General features: G+C 48.2%; 1 protein-coding gene across 4 annotated transcripts in view; it reads left to right on the top strand.

The window, feature by feature from the left end:
- LOC130387725 (oxysterol-binding protein-related protein 1-like) overlaps positions 1 to 21515 on the top strand; it is a 23200-nt gene extending 1685 nt beyond the window's left edge. For 2 of the 4 annotated variants that reach the window (XM_056596946.1, XM_056596943.1), the window contains exons 5-29: positions 373 to 484; positions 717 to 802; positions 1184 to 1328; positions 1803 to 1870; positions 2083 to 2127; positions 2231 to 2304; positions 2526 to 2589; positions 2718 to 2819; positions 2953 to 3090; positions 3259 to 3337; positions 3630 to 3736; positions 10888 to 11047; positions 13039 to 13231; positions 15075 to 15150; positions 15781 to 15915; positions 16159 to 16256; positions 16579 to 16761; positions 17203 to 17310; positions 17424 to 17513; positions 17726 to 17849; positions 18411 to 18527; positions 18912 to 19035; positions 19268 to 19358; positions 19489 to 19509; positions 19877 to 21515. In XM_056596946.1, coding sequence (XP_056452921.1) covers positions 373 to 484; positions 717 to 802; positions 1184 to 1328; positions 1803 to 1870; positions 2083 to 2127; positions 2231 to 2304; positions 2526 to 2589; positions 2718 to 2819; positions 2953 to 3090; positions 3259 to 3337; positions 3630 to 3736; positions 10888 to 11047; positions 13039 to 13231; positions 15075 to 15150; positions 15781 to 15915; positions 16159 to 16256; positions 16579 to 16761; positions 17203 to 17310; positions 17424 to 17513; positions 17726 to 17849; positions 18411 to 18527; positions 18912 to 19035; positions 19268 to 19358; positions 19489 to 19509; positions 19877 to 19979 — 2643 coding nt within the window. In that variant the 3' untranslated portion in view covers positions 19980 to 21515. The remainder of the gene's footprint in view (positions 1 to 372; positions 485 to 716; positions 803 to 1183; positions 1329 to 1802; positions 1871 to 2082; positions 2128 to 2230; positions 2305 to 2525; positions 2590 to 2717; positions 2820 to 2952; positions 3091 to 3258; positions 3338 to 3629; positions 3737 to 10887; positions 11048 to 13038; positions 13232 to 15074; positions 15151 to 15780; positions 15916 to 16158; positions 16257 to 16578; positions 16762 to 17202; positions 17311 to 17423; positions 17514 to 17725; positions 17850 to 18410; positions 18528 to 18911; positions 19036 to 19267; positions 19359 to 19488; positions 19510 to 19876) is intronic. The other 2 variants (XM_056596947.1, XM_056596945.1) reach the window with 1 other exon arrangement.

Below are 21515 nucleotides of genomic sequence, written 5' to 3'. Positions count from 1 at the left end.
ATCATGCAGAATATTCCCATCATGGACTCTTGATGACTCTGTCTACCTTTTCCCATTGGAAGTGTTTTTTGTTGATCTGAATGTCTAGCGCAGGTACTGTGTCGTTTAAGTCTGGATCCGAGGAGGATCCAGGTGTGTGTGTGTGTGTGTGTGTGTGTGTGTGTGTGTGTGTGTGTGTGTGTGTGTGTGTGTGTGTGTGTGTGTGTGTGTGTGTGTGTGTGTGTGTGTGTGTGTGTGTGTGTGTGTGGGGGGAGCCTCACTGTATTCTTCACATTATCTGGAGGGAGACATGACAAAAAACTCCCAGAAACCTTTGAGCTGTTCTGTGTGTACGTACGGCGAGCCTCACTGTATTCTTTGTGGGCCGTGCAGGAGATTGTCCTCACGCTGCTGCGCTACGACGCCTGCGCCAGCATAATCAACGGCACGGCGCAGGTCCCCAGAAATTTCACCGAGGACGACGAAATCATCACGATGCTGGAGGGTATGGAGAGGCCGGGGCCGGGCGACGACGACATCGACGACCTCAATGTGTGATTACCGCCGTCGTTCGAGTGCTCTTTTCTCCGAGCACTTGAGTTCATTTGTGTGTGTGTGTGTGTGTGTGTGTGTGTGTGTGTGTGTGTGTGTGTGTGTGTGTGTGTGTGTGTGTGTGTGTGTGTGTGTGTGTGTGTGTGTGTGTGTGTGTGTGTGTGTGTGTGTGTGTGTGTGTGCAGCGGCGGAGCGGAGAGCTGTGCGGAGGAAGGAGGATAACCTCCTGCACGCGGCCAGAGAGGGAGATGTCGTTGCTCTTTCCAAGCTGGTCAGCGCTGCACTGACCGTGTCTCAGTATTTTCTTTAGGAATTTTTTTTGTTATTCTGTGTTGCAAACTGTGTGTCATAATGAACGTGTTGTATTTCACATTTTCACACAAGCTCTCAAAAGTATTTGAGAGCATATTGGTGAAATATGATGAATAGGTTTTGGAGTATGTCCAAGGCCGCATTGAGATGTACTTGAGCTTCCATTCTGGATGAAATCATTCATAAATGGCTGAGATCCTCTCAAGGCCTCGATCGATCGTAAACCGTTCCTGAGAATGCGTTGACATTAGTAGGGAATGTGCAATAAAGTGGATGCTGACCATTTCTTCTCGTGCTGTTGGCCCCGGTCACATATTATATGTCACTTGTTCCTCTGTAGCTGAGCTTGAAGGAGGCGCCCGACGTTCACTGCAGGGACCTGTTGGGCAACACGCCGTTACACTGTGCCGCCTATAGAGGGCAGGAGCACTGTGTTGTCAAGCTCCTCAAGCACGGAGCCAGCCCCAGCCTCACAAACAAGAACGGTACACTGTCCACAATAGAACGAATGCTGCAAAACTATGGAGATATTCCTGTTTTTAGTGGTTGTTTTTTCTGAAGATTAATGTGAGGCTTTTATTGGCCAATCTTAACTTAATCGTAATTATTCTAATACTTGCATATGGGTTATTTTATTTTACTTTATTAAGTAAACTTTTAAATAAAACTAATGTATGCTGAATCATTTGTGATTCCCTTCATGACCTTTAGTCAAATGCAGTCATACTTATTCGGCAAAATCACGATGCATATTTTGATTATATTATATTATTGTGCAGCCCATTCCAATAGGTTACGTGTTACTTGGTTTTTCAGTGCTAAATCAAACTTGACTTCATTTTGCCCTTCAACTCACTTTTTGCACTTGTAATGACACATTCGTCTGGAATTACACACTTTGCTTTTTGGTTAGAGAGGCCAGAGGTGTATAATAAGCTACTAAATTAATGTGGTTGCAGCCCAGACAGCATTTGACATCGCTTGCACCGATGAGCTGAAACAGATTCTGGCAGCTGCTGCTGTCAAAGTAAGTATAAAACTAGAATTGTGACAAATTGCTCAAATTGAATGGCTGCTAGATGGAGCAGATTATATTCGAATAGATTACATTGAATCGGCGACGAGCATTGTATAGCATGGCATGGCTACCCCCACAAAACCCGATTGCAATCCATCCTGAAACAGAACAAACTAAGTCTAGCCGTGAATGAATAACTACAAATGCATATTTATTTCAAGGAGACGAGCAGCGCCGTTGAGAAGTGTGAAGGCCCACTGTGGAAGGTACTTTTTTTTTTTACCAGAATTCTCAAATATGGAAAGACGCTTTACCCCCCGCTGGGTTCTGAAAAGTGAGGGGGTTGTTTTTGTTGTTTTTGTCCCACAGAGCTCCCGCTTTCTCGGCTGGCGGTATCATTGGGTGGTGCTCGAGAATGGAAACTTATCTTGGTACCTCAGCCGGTGAGCGTCATCAGTCTCCTATGAGTCACTAGTTTTGGCAGTGGGTTATCTTTTTTATGTATATTTCATATTTCTATTGAATCAATACTTTTACTCATTACAAAACTAAGCCGGTAATACAGACGACTCTCACTTTTGCAGTGTCTCAATTGCGATGCGAACTCCTGTGGAAGATGTCCTGCTGTTGTTGTTTACCTGTGCCTCTATCCATGTCCCTCCAGAGCTGACGCACGGAGCGGCCACAGAAGGCAGGGCTCCGAGGCCCTCGCGCTGGCCTACTGCATGGTACGCAGCGTGCGAGTTCAGGGCACTCGGCCCTCATGCAGAGCAGCCGTCAAACACTCTGCTCTGATCATGTGGTGAAGTATCTGCGTCTAATGACCCCCGTTTGATCACGATCCATATCGTCTCAGATCAAACCCTGGGATAACTGCTACTTCGCGCTCCGACGCTTCGACAGCACTGATTTCCACTTCAAAGTGTCCTCAAAGACCAACTCTATCACGACAAGAAGAGTAAGATGAAAGGTTATGTTCACATAAAACATAACCCAAATCGAATCCAATCTTTGTCAAGGGACGTGTTTGACCGTCTCATTATATTTCATATATGTCAGGGGTTATAGGCTGAATTTCTGTTATCATTTAGAAATGGTTGGATGCCTTCGATGTCCATTCGGCCTACAGCAGCCGCCACTGTAGCCAGGAGCAGGCGATGGCTGGACATGATGAGGAAGAGGGTGGTGAAGATGCTAAGGCAGGGGATAGCCTGACTCGCGCTTTCGAGGTGAGTCAACGCTCGGCAGAGTACCGAATGGCAAAGTGAGACCCTGCTATATTGAGCTGAGGGAAAGTTGAGATTCAGCTCTTGACACTACTGTCCGCTACGGTGCAGGTGTGTTGGCTCAATTCTGGGGTGTCTGCACTCATTTTTTCGAAATGCTGTGCTATTCAGGAAGCCAGTGCCTCCCAGGAGAAACTGGAGTGTGAGGTGTCTGTGTTTTTATCCATGGTGAAGAATGAGCAGAACGACGGTAAGAGTGCTGCTTATATAGATGGTATCATATTAAACATTATTTAATAAGGTTAGGGACAGCCCTAATCTTGAATAATAAATATATGACCCTAGTTAACACGAAAACCATTACCTTAGTTAACATAAACACCATTCATAAATTATTACTAGACCGTTGGTTAACTATTAATTAATTGTTAGTTAAAGATTATAACCCCATTAATTCATGTTTATCCATAGGTAATTATTACTGTACCCTTGTCGTAAAGAGTCACCGATGTGGTTCGGCCGTTGTCTCCGTTCTCCTGCAGCGCTGGCTGCCCCTCTGCTGCTGAAGGCCAGGCAGACCAGTGCTCTGTCTGGGGAGACCTGCACCGCCCTCCAGTCCTGTCTGGCCCTGCTCTCCAAGCAGGAGGAGGTACCGTACGCCGTCACCTACTCCTTGGCTGTGCTCCCTTGTCACCCACATAGTGGACCACTATATAGTGCAGTAATTACTGTATTGAACAGGGGGATTTTGGAATGATTTTGTTGATGGAAATCCACCAGCCGGTTGTTTATCGGTGGCATAAACAAGTGAATATGAAAATGCCTGGAAGCTACAGTGACCATGAAAGCGTTAATAAAAAACCATGAGCGCCCAGCTATGGTGTTTCATTGTTGTGAACAATCGCTAGTGATTGTGCATACAGTACACGTTTAGTCATTTTACGGGCTAATGCTTTCAAGGGCGACGTTCCAAACAAACGCTCTCCAAATGTCATCTCTCTGGCATAAACAATGTCAGGGGTCGTGCAGCTCGCTGTGTTCCTCCACCGCGACTATCAACCTCGTCCATGATCACAGGTTGGAACTAGCAAGAAGCTGCGAAGGAAACAAGAGGTGCTTAATTTGCGGAGGGACACAGGGCTGTAGGTATTTTGGGGCGTGATATAACTAGTAATTTCACCGTACATGTTATGGGGGTGCCACATGATCCCTATGGTGCGATCGGGGTGCAAACCACGCCTACACCCTTATGCTGTAGCCAGAATGCAATGCATTTGTACGCAGGAATGCGACTACTAGTAAAGATATTTGTTAAGGCTGTAAAACGGTTGTCCTGAGACGCAGTGTAAAATAATATACTTGTTGTATATGCACTGTACAATAAGTACATTATAATAAATAATGCACTTTTTTGCACATCGCGTTGTGGGTATTACGTTTTGAACTGTATAGGAATCACATGCATGACTTCAGAATGGTGACGCCCTAAATAGGGAAGTAAATGGCGCATGGGTTGGCCAGTTGGGACACGCATCACGTGCATCAAGTGTGTTTGAGGTTGCAGTAAGGGACCTAGCGTTGGCAAGATGGTGCCACTACACATTGATTTTCCTCTCTAGTGCTTTTCAATTGTGGGAGCTTTAAAACCTGGGCGCTCGAATGAGACTTGTGAGGCAGCAAGCATAGCTATTTAAGGTTGAAGGTGAAATATGTGCAGTTGTAATGACTATCAAGGCATGTAAAGCAAAGTCAAGTTGTTTTGAAGCATGGTGTTGGAGTTTGAGGCACCTGACTCTCTGTTTCCCACCCCCTAACCAAATGAACAGGTCTGCTGGTTTTGAAGGATACTGTATATAAAGTTGGATACATGCTCCATGGTGTTCTTTTGTGTTGGCCAGAGTTTGTTGTGAATGAGATCATCGCATCCTTGTCAATTGATTCTTCCACGAGCCACCCTGTGCCGTCGTCCTATCGGCTCTTGGATTCATGTTGTAATGGTATGAAATCATATGGCTTCGCGTTCAGTGCCGGGGCTACGCACAATTGTGTGTGTCGGCCTGTGTGCGTGCCGGGGAAAAAAAAAGCGTGGACGACTTCCTTCGCACCTGTCCCAGACGGTGGCTTGGCACCTTCCTTGGGAAAGCCGCGGAGCGAATCCGGGCAGGGAGCCCAACGCCAGATCTGCTTTTATGCTGAGCTCTGCATTTACTGAGTAAAGGCAGCAGGCAGACACACACACGCACACACACACACACGCACACACGCATAAACACAGAAGAGCACAACCAAGAGCCCTAAGACGTGCATCCACACGTGCACACTCTGAGCGCTCGTGTCCAAGGGAATACGCTGTGCGATGCTGCAAAACTTGAGTGCGTGCATATTCCCAGCTGCGTCCGGACGGGAGCCGTGCAGCACGCTGCATGCCGTCGCCCTCACTCTTTGAAGATCTCCTCGCTGCTCCCAGGCTCACGTTGAACCCCCACCGGCAGAGCATCCCGACACAGGGCGGGGGGAGGGTGGAACAGAGAGGAGATGAAGCACTCGGCTAGTTCCCCGCACAGGTAAAAACAAGACCTCTCTTCTCATCTGTCGGCGGTGGTGATTGTGCGCTCTGTAATAAGAACGTCTGGCGGTTGTCACAACTAGGCTAGTCCCGGTGTGTATTGCTCAAGGGGATTTGCAATTGAAACGCTGCAAATGATTTGTAACTCCTCGGCTGTTCGGTGCTTTCAGTTCGGTGTTGTGAATTACGGCGTTGACATCTAGCACTTCTACAAGCGCAAAAATTAGGGATTCTAGGGAATACTGAATTGTTTGGTTCTTCTGTGCATGCTATATGGGTTCATCTGTTAAATGATATTAAGTGTTTTTTTTACTGGTATAATGAAGAAATTGGATAAGAAATGCATTTTTATTTAATAATGAATGCATTTAATGGATCCTTCATAAGTAATCGGGGATAGTAAGCACTTCAGCAGCATTAAAGCTAATTTCTATTTTTTTTCCAATAACCTATGGAATACCAATTCTTTAAACTGGACTGAAATTAAAAATAATCATTTGTGGTTCTGCACTTAAATGTTGTGCGAATGAGCCCATTGACCTGCAGAGAGCCAATCCTTATGGGGACGGTGAACAAAGTCCAGGTGCCATTGGCTTACAAACCTCTTGGCTCGGCGAGGCATGCACAACTGCAAACCACAACGGGCTCCTCATAATACAGACAACCACAGCTGTGGCTCTAGAACTCTCAAACAGAATGTCTTCAACTTGGTACATCTTTGTTTTAGCAACCCTAAAGCTGTGTGAGAGCGGAACCCTCTGAAAAGTGGGCGTCCTGAAAAGGCGCATCGCGTAGTCACTGTACAAACAAAACTTGCACTACATGAATAAGCTCAATGCGATTAGGGGGTGGGTCTGTTTGAGCGACTACACAATGCTAACTGGATTATGATAACAAGAGGGCTGCTGAGTGCCAACTCCAAAGACAGCATTAGCCTTAATCCCATATTTTGCCGTAGTTCACACCGAGCAGGCAGTCGCGTGGAAAGTGCAAACGACTCGCTCCTCAATTTGAGCTCGTGTTTGCCCTGCGATGTCCCTGCGGATGTGTGAAACTGAAGCACGAATCCTCAGGGAGAGTAGGGGGAGTGTAAAGCAGCACTTATGGCAGTGCCCCTTGGCAGTCTGTCTGAATTTGCTCTGACCCAATTCATCAGTGGCAGAACTGGAGTGCGCTAGTCGCACGGTGCCACATCTGTGCACATATGACGAGTGCGCGTGATTGCGCGATGATTGCATGGCTTGTGGAGGAGAGCCGGAGGGAGGTCTGTCTTCCCCTGTTGGACTTCTCGTAGAACTAGAATAGGCAGTTTGGTATCGCCGCGGAGACGGAGCTGTAAATGGATCGGGTATGCACAAACATCCGTGGGTCAGGACAATTTGAACGCTGGTATACTAAAGTGTGCAAGCAGAAAACTAGCGGTCCACAGGCACCACTCTGCGGGCGATCGTACTCGGGCCATCGTACTTTAAATCACGCAGCCACCCTGCACTGACGTGCACATATGCGGGGTTGTCTCACTGTGTTGTTCTCAGTGGAATGCACTCTATTGGTTGTGTTGGTAGTGGTGGTATGGGGCTGTTTAAGTTATTTATATTAGGCAGCATATGAATGTTGACCTGCGGTTGACCAGGCACCAGTTAACACCAATGGCTTGTTGTGTTATCACCTTTACCCGGAACAGAAAGGGACACACGCAGGCTAAATGCCCCGCGTTGAACATTGTCTTATGTGGTAGGCATCCGGCGGTATACCACGAGCGTAGGGAAGCTTAAGAGACATATTTGCCTCATCTCCAGTACTGGCTCCATTAGCAAATATGTAGCACACCATTCCATGTTTAAACCGTTGGCTACGGTCAGTGCTGCCTTGATGCACAGCACAGTGTTCGTAGCGTTGCCTTAACGGTCCATTACAGCCTGTGTTTGCTCCAGCCTGCGGGGCGGAAGAAGCCCAGTAAAAGCCCATCACTGTCAGGGGGTCTTGGCCCGGGAGACGGCGTCTCTTCCCAGTCGTCAGCGATGAATACACACACCGCCGCCACAGCAGCAGCAGCGACTAAAATAGAGCTCTGTGTTCTGAAGCGAGAGGCTGCGGAGAGCAGGGGGGGGGATGAGTGTGAGTGCAATCCTGCCCGGGATAGTTAAAGAACAAAAGTGTTTCTGTCCCAAATGTGCTCTTAAGCCAAGTGCCCCGGTCGGTGTGCGTTGGCAGCAGTCCCTCACACTTGATTCATTTACATTACATTACGCAGCGCATAACTCCAAGCGGCTGTCGGATCAGAACCCCTGCATAGGTACTCATTCATTTAGCAAGCCGTAGCCATTTTTTTTTTTTACATGTAGAGTAAAGGGATACTTGGCAGACTCTCCGTGTTTGGAGGCTGTGTGTGTGCGCGTGTGTGCGTGTGTGTGTGTGTGTGTGTGTGTGTGTGTGTGTGTGTGTGTGTGTGTGTGTGTGTGTGTGTGTGTGTGTGTGTGTGTGTGTGTGTGTGTGTGTGTGTGTGTGTGTGTGTGTGTGTGTGTGTCACAAGGCCCAGGCTCTACCAGGACTGGAGTCAAGACTCCTGAATCAAACATACGCTCAGCAGCCAACCAAACAGCCCCACTTGGGCTGGTACTCAAGAGGAGAGAGGAGTGAAGCGGAGAGAAGGGGGAGATGAAACAGAAGTCCCAAGAGTGGGAAAGTGATCAAATTGTTGTTGAGCTCAGTTGCTAGTTAGCCGTGGTCCCTAGTGCCAGAGGAACAACACATTAACTATAGTTATCCGGAACGTAGAAAGCGAACCCGTCATATTGCTGTCAGGATGATCCCTTTAAACCTCCATATTGAACCAAAATGTGTCTTGTGTTTGGTTAATAGTGAATAGGTTGCTTATGATTAAGAAAATTAAGAAAATGATTAAGAAAAAAAAAAACATTTAAATTGCGGTTCTTTTTTACATCGTGAACAGATGACGGCCACCTGGGTAGCGGAGGGCGTACCAATTGTTTGTTTGGTAATCAGTGAACCAAAGTAGCTTCTACATATGAGTCATCCTCACTTTCTACGACCTCGTTCACAGTGGGAGGCTGTGGTTGGTGTCTAGTCCATGGAATAAGAGGAAGTAGGTCGGTGTACATGCCAGTGATCCTCCTTATCACAATTCCCTAGTAAAATAGTATGTATCATTTGTATTATTATTATGATTATTATATAAATGAGGATCATAGAACGGTTATATGGTATGGTTATATGATAACATGAATGTAACGTACAATATATTATTTTTTTTGTAATATAACCAATTCATGTATTGGACGTCATGTTAAATGTATGTTATGACTTGCCATCATGTTATAAAACATACATCTAAAAAAATGATCGCTCTATGAATTATCGTACTTGAAAAAATAAGGTTTATCATAATCCATGCGCAATGTGCGGAACAATTTTACATTTCTGAACATCGTTTAATGCAACTCTTTTAATTATTCATGTGACATTGTGATGTGGGAGAGCTCCACGAGGTTGAGAAGCCTTGGCCTGGTAACTGCGTGCGCCAGCGGCCCCTGTCTCCGTTACGTCTGATTATTTCAGAGAAGACTATAATCACCCCTCCCACTTTCTTTACAGCAGTAATATCAAACATAGCCTCATCCTCATCCTCATCCTCATCGTCATCCGCTTATCCGGGGTCGGGTCGCGGGGGGAGCAGCTCAAGCAGGGGGCCCCAGACTTCCCTTTCCCGGGCCACATTGACCAGCTCTGACGGGGGGATCCCGAGGCGTTCCCAGGCCAGTGTTGAGATATAATCTCTCCACCTAGTCCTGGGTCTTCCCCGAGGTCTCCTCCCCACTGGACGTGCCTGAAACACCTCCCAAGGAAGGCGCCCAGTGGGCATCCTTACCAGATGCCCGAACCACCTCAGCTGACTCCTTTCTAAGTAAAGGAGCAGCGGCTCTAATCCGAGTTCCTCACGGATGGCTGAGCTTCTCACCCTATCCCTAAGGGAGACGCCAGCCACCCTTCTGAGAAAACTCATCTCGGCCGCTTGTACCCGCGATCTCGTCCTTTCGGTCATCACCCAGCCCTCATGACCATAGGTGAGGATAGGAACGAAGATCGACCGGTAGATCGAGAGCTTTGCCTTGCGGCTCAGCTCTCTTTTCGTTACAACGGTGCGGTAAAGCGAACGCAATACCGCCCCCGCTGCTCCGATTCTCCGGCCAATCTCACGCTCCATAGTACCCTCACTCGCGAACAAGACCCCGAGGTACTTGAACTCCTTCACTTGGGCTAAGGACTCATTTCCTACCCGGAGTAAGCAATCCACCGGTTTCCTGCTAAGAGTGTGTGTGCATGGCTATGTTTACGAAACATAGCCATGTTTCGTAAATGTGAATATTGTGACTTTCGGTCTTCCTGCTGTCCCTGTACTATCTTTCTGCCGCCTTTCTCAAGGTGACCCTGTTGTTCCCTCACCTGGTTAGAAGCATACTTTTGAGTTGTTTATTTTGGTACGCCCTATACTCTAAAAGCACTTGAAATCTGTTCTTCAAATGTTGCTCTATTAAATATAACCTAGAAACACGAGGCGATGAATGCGTTCCTATCGGAACTTTGTCTGGGGAGAGTTGTTGTTGTTGACATTATATTCTGCTCCTATTTTTTCCCATTGGACGGTGGTTTGTTCAACACATTAATATCCCCTCATCGCTGTGAGAGTCATCTTCTTTAATGATTGGCATTTGCGAGGAGACTTGGAACGACATTTAGACAATGGGTGACATTGGTCTGGTCGGTCCCCTCGTCGCTCGGCTCAGGTGGCCTCCAAGGGACACCCAATCCTGGGCTTCAGAGCTCCTGGAGACTGTGGTGTCTGGTTCTGACCGGAGGTAACCCGAGCCGGGGACTAAGGTTAGGAAAATAACCAACTTTCCGAAGCAGCCTCCTTGAAGGACATGCACAGACAGACTGATTAGCTGAGGAAGTATTGTGCACCCAAACGGGTCAACATGAAATGATGTGCTTATCGACATCTGAATTCTGTCAGACCCTTCCATGTTAAGATGCATGTTACATTTCCGTCCATAAGTTTTGCATCAAGGTGTGTGTGTGTGTGTGTGTGTGTGTGTGTGTGTGTGTGTGTGTGTGTGTGTGTGTGTGTGTGTGTGTGTGTGTGTGTGTGTGTGTGTGTGTGTGTGTGTGTGTGTGTGTGTGTGTGTGTGTGTGTGTGTGTGTCCCCGCCTCAGGTGTGGCACTTGAAATTGGAGCAGGAGCTTGAGAAAAACAAGGCTCTCACGGAGGCGCTTCAGATCTTGGCCACCGAGCGCTACGACACGAGCCTCAGCAGGGTCAGGAAGTCGCCCACTCCCAGCGCCCTGACCGGAGACTTCTACGATGCAGAGTCAGGTGAGGCCCCATGCGCCGACACACCCCCACAGCTGTTGGTCTGTATGGGGGTTGACACGCCCTAAGGGGGGCCCTGGCAGCTCCTCTGGGTGGGGTTCCGAGCAGAAGCCATGAGGCGCCAACATGTAGTTCCTCTAACAGCCTATAGGTGGTGCACAGTGGTTGGAGTCCAAACGACCCACCCCCAGTTAAAGGGAAACTTCACCCATTTCCATTAAGCTTTGTATCGTTAGAAACCCACTCATATTTTTGAATGGTCGTGCCTCATTCCCTTATTTCCCTTATTTCCTGGAGAGATCCGTATCGATCTCCAACACTTCCTGTTTAGAATGACGCAATATGACGATTTTTGCGTAGAAGTAAATAGGAAGTGTAAGAGGGGAGGATTCTCATAAGACTACAAACACAAGGGGTTGGGAACCATCAGCGGGAGTGGCCAGCGAAGCTGTGCATCGTGGTCCATGGAGGGAGTCTTCAATCCACAAGCGCCAAAAAGTCCCTTTCTGCCTTTTCTCGGTCAAGGCGACACCAAATTAGAATTTTATTTTATTATTCGACTACATATAGGACCCAATTTCAATACATATTCATGCCTCCACCGGTGAAATGCTCCTTTAAAACTTTCTGTCTTTACTTTCTGGTAGTAGCGGTACATGGAGGATTTTGTTAGTGCCACTGTCAGTACACCAGTTGTATATTTAAAACCTCCAGCAACCGCCCTCTCTGCTGTGGATGGCCTGGGGTGCACACATCGCACCTCGACCCAACAATCTGCTCACTAACATCCTGCCACCGACGCATTCGTCATTTCCTTTTCTGACGGGTAAAGCCCATCATCCGCCTCCATGTGGGTACAAAGTCGTTAATTCCGTGCAGCCTTGAGTCCCAGACATGCTGTCCACAACAAACAGTGAACGCTATTAATGAGCGAGCGTTACGGTGTCCAACAAACAAGGAGAATATGTCTGTACAGGGCTGAGTCAGCGGGAAGGGAATATGAATCCGCTCCAACTGTTTACACCGTTGGTGCCAATTTCCGTAATTAAACGGAGTACTTTTGCGCTTTTTTAAATCGCTTTACTATAAATGTTCCAACACTATTCCTCAGCAATCTGGTGTGCGCATTACAATCTCCAACTGTACCGCCTGATTGGCTGAGAGTCTCCCGGACCGCTGCCATTTTGCAGGCGCTCAGTGTGCCAGTGGTCATGGGGATCGACTTCCCATGCTCCTTTTCAATGTGATGTTTGTTTTTCCATTTGATTGCACACGAGCCCGACGGCTCCCTGGGGACGCCGCTCGTCACATACACAATGTGTTTACGCAGACGGCAGCACTCTCGTGCCACACGCCCCGCTATAGGAGGTGTCGGGCGGCCGACCACGTAATAATACTCCCCAAAACAAACCCCGTCACCACGACGCCTGGCGATAAGGACGCCCTCGAGGCTGGGCCGTCCTCCGGCGGACGTTGTGCCAGTGTCTAACGGGAATGCCTCGCCTCCATCCTCCCTCTGCAACACTCCCTCGTCCACCTCTCTGCCTGTGTGGTCCCCTGACGGCCAGCCCGTGGGGGGGGGGAGGGGGGGAGGGAGGGAGGGAGGGAGGGAAGGAGGGAGGAAGGGAGGGAAGGAGGGGGAGGTTGTCGTAGACAGCCAACAAGCTTGGCGCAAAACAATGCACTAGGAAGTGAGTTGCCTGTGCGGCCTCTCTCATTGGATCAGGGCGGCCAGGTGGAGCTTGGCTGGCGGGGGGGGGGGGGGGGGTGGGCAAGGCGGAGAAGCGGGAGGAGGGGGGAGGCGGCTGGATCGGAGCCGGGGAGCAAGTTGAGCGCCTTGTGTTTCCAGTCGAGTCTACTGTTGCGGGTGTGCGTGTCCTTGTTGTGTGTGTCGCGCGCGCGCGCGCGTCTCTCGTCGGTGCGCACGCGAGACACCCGAGTGTGTGCGCGTGCCTGGCCGTGACCCGCCGCCTGTCCCCTCCCGCGCCCGGCAGACACCGACTCGGAGCTCTCGCTGAGCGGGTTCCTCTCCGTGGCCAGCCGCTCCTACGACGAGGACGAGGCCCCGGACGCCCCCCTCTTCAGAAGCCTCCGCCGCGGCCGGCCCACCGGCGAGCCCAGAGCCATGTCCGGGGACGGGGACCATGGCAACCAGGCGGCCCAGTGCAACGGGGTCAAGAAGTACAGGTGGGTCGCCGCGGCGCTTCTAGATTGTGTTTTGTCTGGTTGTTGTTCGGCCCCCCGTCGTGGGGATGGCCTTCGTCCATGTTGCTTTCCGTGCGATGGGTTACGTTATGCATTCTGTAACCTACTGCTGACCTGCGTGCTTGATGATAATATGCAGCGGGTGGTTCACTCTGAAGGGCCCGTCCTCTGACACTCCATGTAATGGGACACCTGCCTGTTCACTCTGTCCTGCGTTTGCATTCAGGTGTTTTTTGTTTGAGTCGCCAGTCAGCAGGGAATACACCAAACCCGTTTCCTGGCCAGCTCCATCTGTCCATAGCTTTCCTATGGCCCGCAAATTCTCCTTGTTCCTTATTTTATCTTTTCAGTAAATCCAGATTTTTTTAATTTATCGCTCCAACAACTGACAGTGACACATGAATAATTGAGCACAGACAGGACCTGAGATGGAGGTGTGTGTGTGTGTGTGTGTGTGTGTGTGTGTGTGTGTGTGTGTGTGTGTGTGTGTGTGTGTGTGTGTGTGTGTGTGTGTGTGTGTGTGTGTGTGTGTGTGCCTAATAGATGGTTGTCTCTGTACACATGGTGAAACTAGTGTCATTCACAGAGACTTCAGGTGCTTTGAGTCCAATCCGTTTTCAGCAAGGCTTCTGTAGAACACACAGAGAACTACTCACAGAGCCATTTGAAACTCTTTGCTATTCCTCTGAATGCATGAAAACAAACTTGACCCCCAATTGGTTCATGTTTTTGTGGTTCGCCACCACGCGCCACTGGGCTGCCTGCTCCACCGTTGATATCGAGGCCGTCCACTCACACCTTTCTTGTTTGTTCAGATTTACCGTCACCCTTCTGTGTGCAGCTGCCTCCCTGCCTATCGGGGCCTCGGGGCTGTGTAATGTCCCGATAAAGGACTATAATCATGGAGAATAGGGTGGGTGTAGAAAAGTTGAAAAAGTCCACATAAAATGGTTTCAGCTAGTAACGGATCCGTTACATCTTGGTTTCAAAACACCACAGAATCAAGTGTAAGACACCGAGACGCATGCGATTCTTGAGACCAACGCGCGTGCCGTCTCCCATTCATTCATGGGTTTTGCATGAACTGAGTGGCTGATTGCTTATTACCTTACAGGTGTCGGGTGACTTGGCTTCCAAAGCGAGAGATCAATCTATGTCAGAACTGCTTTGTGTTTTAAATGGCATCCCCTACATCCTTCAGTCAGTTTCTTCACCTTATTGCGATTTAACAGCTATACTACATTACCATTTACTACTCTGATACTGTAGGCTAATGTTTAGAATTGAAGCAGGTGAGGTTTCAGTGCGTGTGAACCATTTTCCTCAATGAAACTGCATTCTAATAATGCGTACTAGCACGAATGTATAAAGGCTCACTTTTGGATTTTTCGACGTGAATAACTATTTCTCAAATTGGTCAAGTATTGAGTGAGAACTCAGTATTGAGTGAGAACTCTGCAGCTAAAATCCACGGAATAGGCTGCAATGTAATCCATTGGGGAAATATTTCCTTGTCAATGTCTTCTTGCTAAGTGCTTGTTTTTGCTGCCGTCAGGTTCAGAATGTTACAGCTTAATGGAAAGAATCCCTACAGAGATATAAAACCATTTTCCTTACCTTTTGCTTGATCCTGTCTCTTTTGTTATTGTGTCTAACCAAGTCTATCTCACTCTACCCCCTTCACCTCCTCCATCCTTAAAAGTCTACAATTACCCACTCCTGGCAGAAATGTCTGGCCAATTAGAGGAACCTTGCACCCCTTCTCAGGAATGGGTGCATCACTCTGCTCATTAAAAGCGCTCTGTCCTGTGTTGTCTTCGCCCAGATCGTCCCTGCCCGCGCCCATGTTCTCTAGGAATGACATCAGCGTATGGAGCATCCTGAAGAAATGCATTGGCATGGTGAGAAGAACAAGTGTGCATCCCTCCTATTTGAATCCTTCTGTTGGGGGGGAGTGCGGGCGGGGGAGACTGCTGCTGACGCAATAGATGGCACCCAAAGTTTTCTGAATAACGAGTTGAACTATGGGGAAACTTTGCTAATTGTGATGAATGGGTTCCTGATTTGCATTGTCTGCGGGGAAGTCGGTAAGCGCCTCTTGGGAGTCGACAGGGATCCAAATGCCCTACCGCTGCAGCCGTGTTATTGCAGTTACTGAATCTCGTTCTAGTCTCCGCCGTGCAACTGAAGGCAAGAGGAATAGTTTTCATTAAACTGACTCAAAGGCCAGTGTTATCATCAGCAAAATAAATCTACCGGCGTGGAGTGTATTGCACAGGGGATGTTTGTGGCCGTTAGAATTAAAAGTGCACATCCAAAAGGAAAAGTTATTCTCTCCAATGGCTTCACAGTGCAGTGTGTCATTACTGTGTCTTGTTTTGTTTACACACACGCACACACCTCTCTCTCTCTCTCTCTCTCTCTCTCTCTCTCTCTCTCTCTCTCTCTCTCTCTCTCTCTCTCTCTCTCTCTCTCTCTCTCTCTCTCTCTCTCTCTCTCTCTCTCTCTCTCTCTCTCTCTCTACTTTTCAGGAGTTGTCGAAGATCGCCATGCCTGTGATGTTCAATGAGCCCCTGAGCTTCCTGCAGCGGCTGGCTGAGTACATGGAGCACACATACCTCCTCCAGCAGGCCAACACCTCCACCGACTCTGTGGAGAGGATGAAGGTATAGCCGCCCTCTCCAGCCCCTCTTCCCCCCACCTCCACACACAGACTACTACTCACATTAAGGCCGTTGTCGGATGGATATAGATGGTACAATGGCCGGTTCCGGTCATTGAATTAATTCATCATGTTGTTTTCACTCGACTTAACCTAGAATTGCTTTGACTTGACGAGCTTCACTTTTAATAATGCCCGTGGCGCTGGAGCTAAGGACGGTGGCGCTCATTGAGTGTATGGATTGCAGTGTGTGGCAGCGTTTGCTGTGTCGGCTGTCGCCTCGCAGTGGGAGAGGACTGGGAAGCCGTTCAACCCGCTGCTTGGGGAGACCTACGAGCTGATCAGGTAAAGTACCCAGCATGCCTTTCTGAACTGCTGAGTCTCTCTCCCTAAACAACACTCGTGATGGAAATTTGCACAGACAAAGTGCAGTCGAGGGAGTCATTAATTGGGATTAGGGGCCCTCTAATAGGTTGATTGTAAGCCTTCCAGACAGTGGATTAGTAGCACTGTGATGAGAAATGATATCATTCGATATTGTTATGATGGTGAGACTCCCGCTAATGTGTTTTTAAAGTTGTATTATTATCTTGCCCGCCGGGCACCAAGGGCTCAGTCTAACGCTCCACAAACCGAGACCACCGTCCTCTTCCCTGGGTTTGTGTAGAGAGGACCTGGGCTTCCGCTGGGTGTCGGAGCAGGTGAGCCACCACCCGCCGGTCAGTGCCTTCCACGCGGAGGGCCTGAAGGAGGACTTCCTGTTCCACGGATCCATCTACCCCAAGCTCAAGTTCTGGGGCAAGAGCGTGGAGGCGGAGCCCAAGGGGGTCATCACCCTGGAGCTGCCCAAGTAGGTTTGGAGATGTAAAAAAAACTCCCAACTCGCCGAAATACAACGGCAACAGAAGTAAAACAAGAACGAATCAAATGCGAACATTTACTGAACACGATCAAATCACAGCACGCACCGGATTAATTATTTGGCCTAGTGTGTATTGGAAAGAAACTTCACCTGGGCCAACCTTTAGCTGATCCCAAAGAGCAACTGCAATAACCCTTTTTCTCCAGAGGTGGTGCTGTCCCTGAGGTTGAATGTTGGCACTTGGGTTAATCCCTGCAGGGCAACATCAGTATAAAACTTGGGTAAACTTGAGGTAAATCAACTCAAGTCTGATGCAGTACCCAATCAAACCTACTGTGATAAACAATTTGTGTTTTGATGTGATCAAACCCAGTGCAGTGACGGAGGTTGAGCCCTTCACACGCTCTTCCCTCTCCCCTCTCTGTGTAGGCATAACGAGGCGTACACCTGGACAAACCCCACCTGCTGTGTCCACAACATCATCGTGGGCCAGCTTTGGATCGAGCAGTACGGCCAAGTGGAAGTGATCAATCACAAGTAAGGTTGAGAAGGCCTTTGACCACCACCTCCCCGTACCTTTTATTTGTCCTGCTTTGTTCCTCCTGTGTGCGTTCATGTGTTGACACTCGGCTGTCTGTTGTCTGTGACAGGACCGGTGAGCGGTGCAGCTTGACATTCAAACCCTGCGGCCTCTTTGGCAAAGAGCTCCATAAGGTGGAAGGGTACATCCTGGATAAAAGGTAAGACAAAGATGTCTACCCTTTACGCCTTTTCCGTGTGTAAGCACAGTTGTACAGGCCCTCTTGCTATTTGCTAGTAAATTATGCGTGTGCTGTACAGCGAGTGTAATGTACCTGGTCGTACACCTCCAGTAATTACTACATTCCCTAGTGGTGTCAGATTACTGTCCGGGCCCGAAGACTCTTCTTAACAGGCTCTGTCAATATTTCAGCAAAAAGAAGCTGTGCGCAATCTACGGCAAATGGACCGAATGCTTGTACGCCGTAGACCCCGCTGCCTTCGAAGCCCACAGGAAAGCAGACAAGAAGAGCGCAGAGGAGAAGAAAACCAAGCAGGTATTATATGCTGTTTGTCCCCGCTTAAATATGAGGTTTAGCGGCTAGTGGCTGGCAGCAGGAAATCAGCAAAAAACGAGTAATGCTGGGCTCATCAGGGCTTTGGATGCGGTTGAAATAGATTGCCGAGCCCAGAGTCTGTGTGGAAGAGGAGAGCTGCCCGGGTTCGTCTTAAGGACAGTAGATTGAGAGATACATTACACTGAGTGATATACTGCACTGCCGCTACTTCAACCAGAACCAGAACTAGAACACTTTTATTTGATAAAATAGGTCTAGTATTACTGCAAAAAAAAGATGGTGGCTTTGCGTGAGCTTGCTGTAGTCATCATTGCATCGGATCCCCACTTAAACCCAGCCATTCTTTATTTTATATTATTATTTATATAATTATTATAACGTCCACCAAACAATTTAATTACATGTTGCGTATGCGTTTCTAGCGAAAAGATGTGCTGCAATTGGTTTCCTAGCAAAACCCCTTGAGCCTCTTTAAATAAGTGTCTCGTGTGTGTGTGTGTGTGTCCGTGTCCGTGTCCGTGTCCGTGTCCGTTCCTCCAGGGCAGTGCAGACGAGGAGCCGGAGGAGTTGCCGCCGCCCGACGCAGAGACAGTGCAGGTGATCCCAGGCAGTGAGCTCATCTGGAGGATAGCCCCACGCCCCGACAACTCTGCCCAGGTCAGCACCCAGCACAGCGGGGGAGAGGAGGAGCAGGCAGGGGGGGGGCGTTTGACCATGACATTTGGTCCTGCTGAATGCCCCAATTGCCACCCCTTAGATGCACCCTAGTTGAAAGGGCTCCATAAAAAAAAAGATTGATATGCCCTTAACATTTGACATACTCATAATGGGCAGTGGTATGGTCTCCAAAACCAAAGGTCATATCTTCTCTCATCGCAATCTTACTTGTAGGCTGTCTATAGTTTGTTATGGACTCTTTTGTCCTTTCTGTACTAGTGCAGAAACATGGCGCTGCAAATTGGCCCGCTCCGTGGAAGGCAGAACGACTCCCTGTGTAGATATGAAAAGCTCGTTAAGGTAATCTGTTCCTCTCGTCGGCAGTTCTACGCCTTCTCCACGTTCGCCATGCAGCTGAATGAGCTGGAGAGGGCCATGGAGGAGTCCATCCCCTCCACAGACTGCCGCCTTCGGCCCGACATCAGGGCCATGGAGGTCGGAGACATAGGTACCAGCCGGCTCTCCCCTGGCTGTTTGAAAAGCCTTTGTTTCCAGAGCTTGTGTGTGTGTGTGTGTGTGTGTGTGTGTGTGTGTGTGTGTGTGTGTGTGTGTGTGTGTGTGTGTGTGTGTGTGTGTGTGTGTGTGTGTGTGTGTGTGTGTGTGTGTGTGTGTGTGTGTGTGTGTGTGTGTGTGTGTGTTGATGTTTAGATGTTTATTTCCCTGTGTCAACCTGCCTCTAGATTTGTCCAGTGGAGAAAAGAAGAGGCTGGAGGAAAAGCAGAGGTTGGCGCGGAAAAATCGCTCCAAATCCAGTGAAGAGTGGAAAACCAAGTGAGGACATGTTTTCTTCCCCTTCCCCTGCATTCGCATATGGACTGATTTGCTAATGCCTTGCTAATCACTGCTTTGTCTTGTGCCGTCCACACTATCCCGCCCCCCCCCCCTTCATGTCATTGTGAAGGAACCCTGCACTTGGCCCAAGGTTTGGCTCAATCTTTATAACTATTTGTTTTGCATTCAGTTTTTGCTTTGCTTGCACCAGTACTGAACTGTTAACTTATGCACCGCAGCAGTACTGTACCTTCTTTATCATTGAAGTGTTGCACTATAGCACCCTCTACAGGACGTCAAAAGCACATGCAACACTTATTCTCAAACACTATTGGGCACACTGCACTGCGAACACTAGGCTCCAAGACTCCTAGTGCAGACTTTGTTTGCTGTAGCACATGTTTGTCATGCTTGCCATCGCCTCACTACACGGGTGTATCATTTAGCATGCTGCACGTTGACTTCCCACCCGCTGCCACGCCGTCAGTGACTCCCCTGTCATTGTTCCCGTCCGGCAGGTGGTTCGCCCAAGGGCCCAACCCCCACAACAAGGCCCAGGACTGGCTCTTCTCCAAGGGTTACTGGGAGAGAAACTACAACCAGTTGCCCAATATCTACTGAGAGTATCGGACGTCTCGGAAAAATAACAATAAACCTGTATACGATTATCTCCGTCCTCATTCAAACCCTGCTCTGGTCTGTTCAAGAGCTTCTGGTGTTGTCCGTTCATCTGATCACGAGGTAGATGAGAGGTCTTCGTGGCTGTGGTGCAGGCGAGGAACATACCTTAATGTGAAACGTGATGTTGGATGTGGGCCGACACTTGGAGGCAGGGTAGGATTGTTAATGTGCCGTGAAGATGATTGACACAGCTGTTTTCAGTCCGTTTTCGTAGTGGACATCGCGTTACACTTAAAGCACGAGGTCAAACCTTAAACAACCTCCATAACGTACTCTCGACCGCTCCGTTTTGCGACGATATAGAGAACAGTGTAGATGTGTTTTGATAAAGACAAGGGTGTATTTGATCATACTTGGTAGATTGTGTGTTTAAACCTGAATGTGAATTAGTCACCCTATGCTGTTATTGAATGTGTGAACCAACTGCTTTCATCTGTATATGTAAAAGAACAACTGAGAGGCAATCATTAGCTCTCGCCTCCTCACTAAGCTCATTTATTCCCGGGGGCGACGTTGCATTCATTATTCTATTTGTTATATTACCTCCTCTGGCTCGCTATCAACTGTCATGTGAACAAACCTTTCAGGAAAAACGTACTGTACATTCATCTCAATTCTCAATTCTTTGGAGATATAATTCTTTGTAGGATTTAGTGGGTCACCAGCTCAGTACCGCACTGAAAGAATGGCATCGGTGTTTGTACAACCCTATTTCCCTCGGTAATGGCAATGAGTAGGTAGCCAACAAGCTGATAATGTCGACCTTAAGAGGTAGAAGTTTAAAGTTTTGTTTTTGTTGTTTTGGCTATTCTGCTGTCTGTAGAACATGGCTCAAATGGATTGAAACCAACAGCGTTAATTACAGGATAAATGCATGTGCATCACTTTTTAACTATGCAAGCATTTAGCAAGTACTATACTTTAGTTTTTTTTAATAGAACTTCATTAAATGTAAAGCACTGATACCATGCCTTCCCTCTGTTGTGAATAACTGGTAGAGGTTGTTGAATCTGTAGGTTGTAAGTGCATCTCGTTGGACTTGGTCTATTACGGTTTTCCTTCTAAAACAATAATTTAATCTAATTGTGGATAAATAAAGGCAAAAAGTTTATATTGCTCATGATGTTCTTAATGTCTTGTCTTATTCCTCTGGCTCTTTGTAGTTATTATGGGGTAATGCAGGGTGCTGAAGCAAAATATGTTCGCTCAAAAGATGCATGGTTCTTTATTTATCTAAAAAAATTAGCCTATATTATTGACGGCCGACGATTCCGTCATCAGTATTGGTGACTGGGTGTCAGCATGGGTTCTGACTGGCAGGACCCTAAACAAAATGGAGAGCCGGCTAGTCTGAGGTGAACCAAGGCCTTCTCTTGGTTGGTAGCAAGAGACTGCACTGCCGCTGAGGTCCATAGTCACCCCTCTATGTTTTACTTGATCAATATCGACAGGTTTACCCCTTATGTTTATTTCATG

Source organism: Gadus chalcogrammus, chromosome 8, assembly GCF_026213295.1.
Source record: "Gadus chalcogrammus isolate NIFS_2021 chromosome 8, NIFS_Gcha_1.0, whole genome shotgun sequence".
Lineage (NCBI taxonomy): Eukaryota > Metazoa > Chordata > Actinopteri > Gadiformes > Gadidae > Gadus > Gadus chalcogrammus.
The sequence above is the reverse complement of the archived record's forward strand: the minus strand, read 5'-3'. Positions and strand labels throughout refer to the sequence as shown.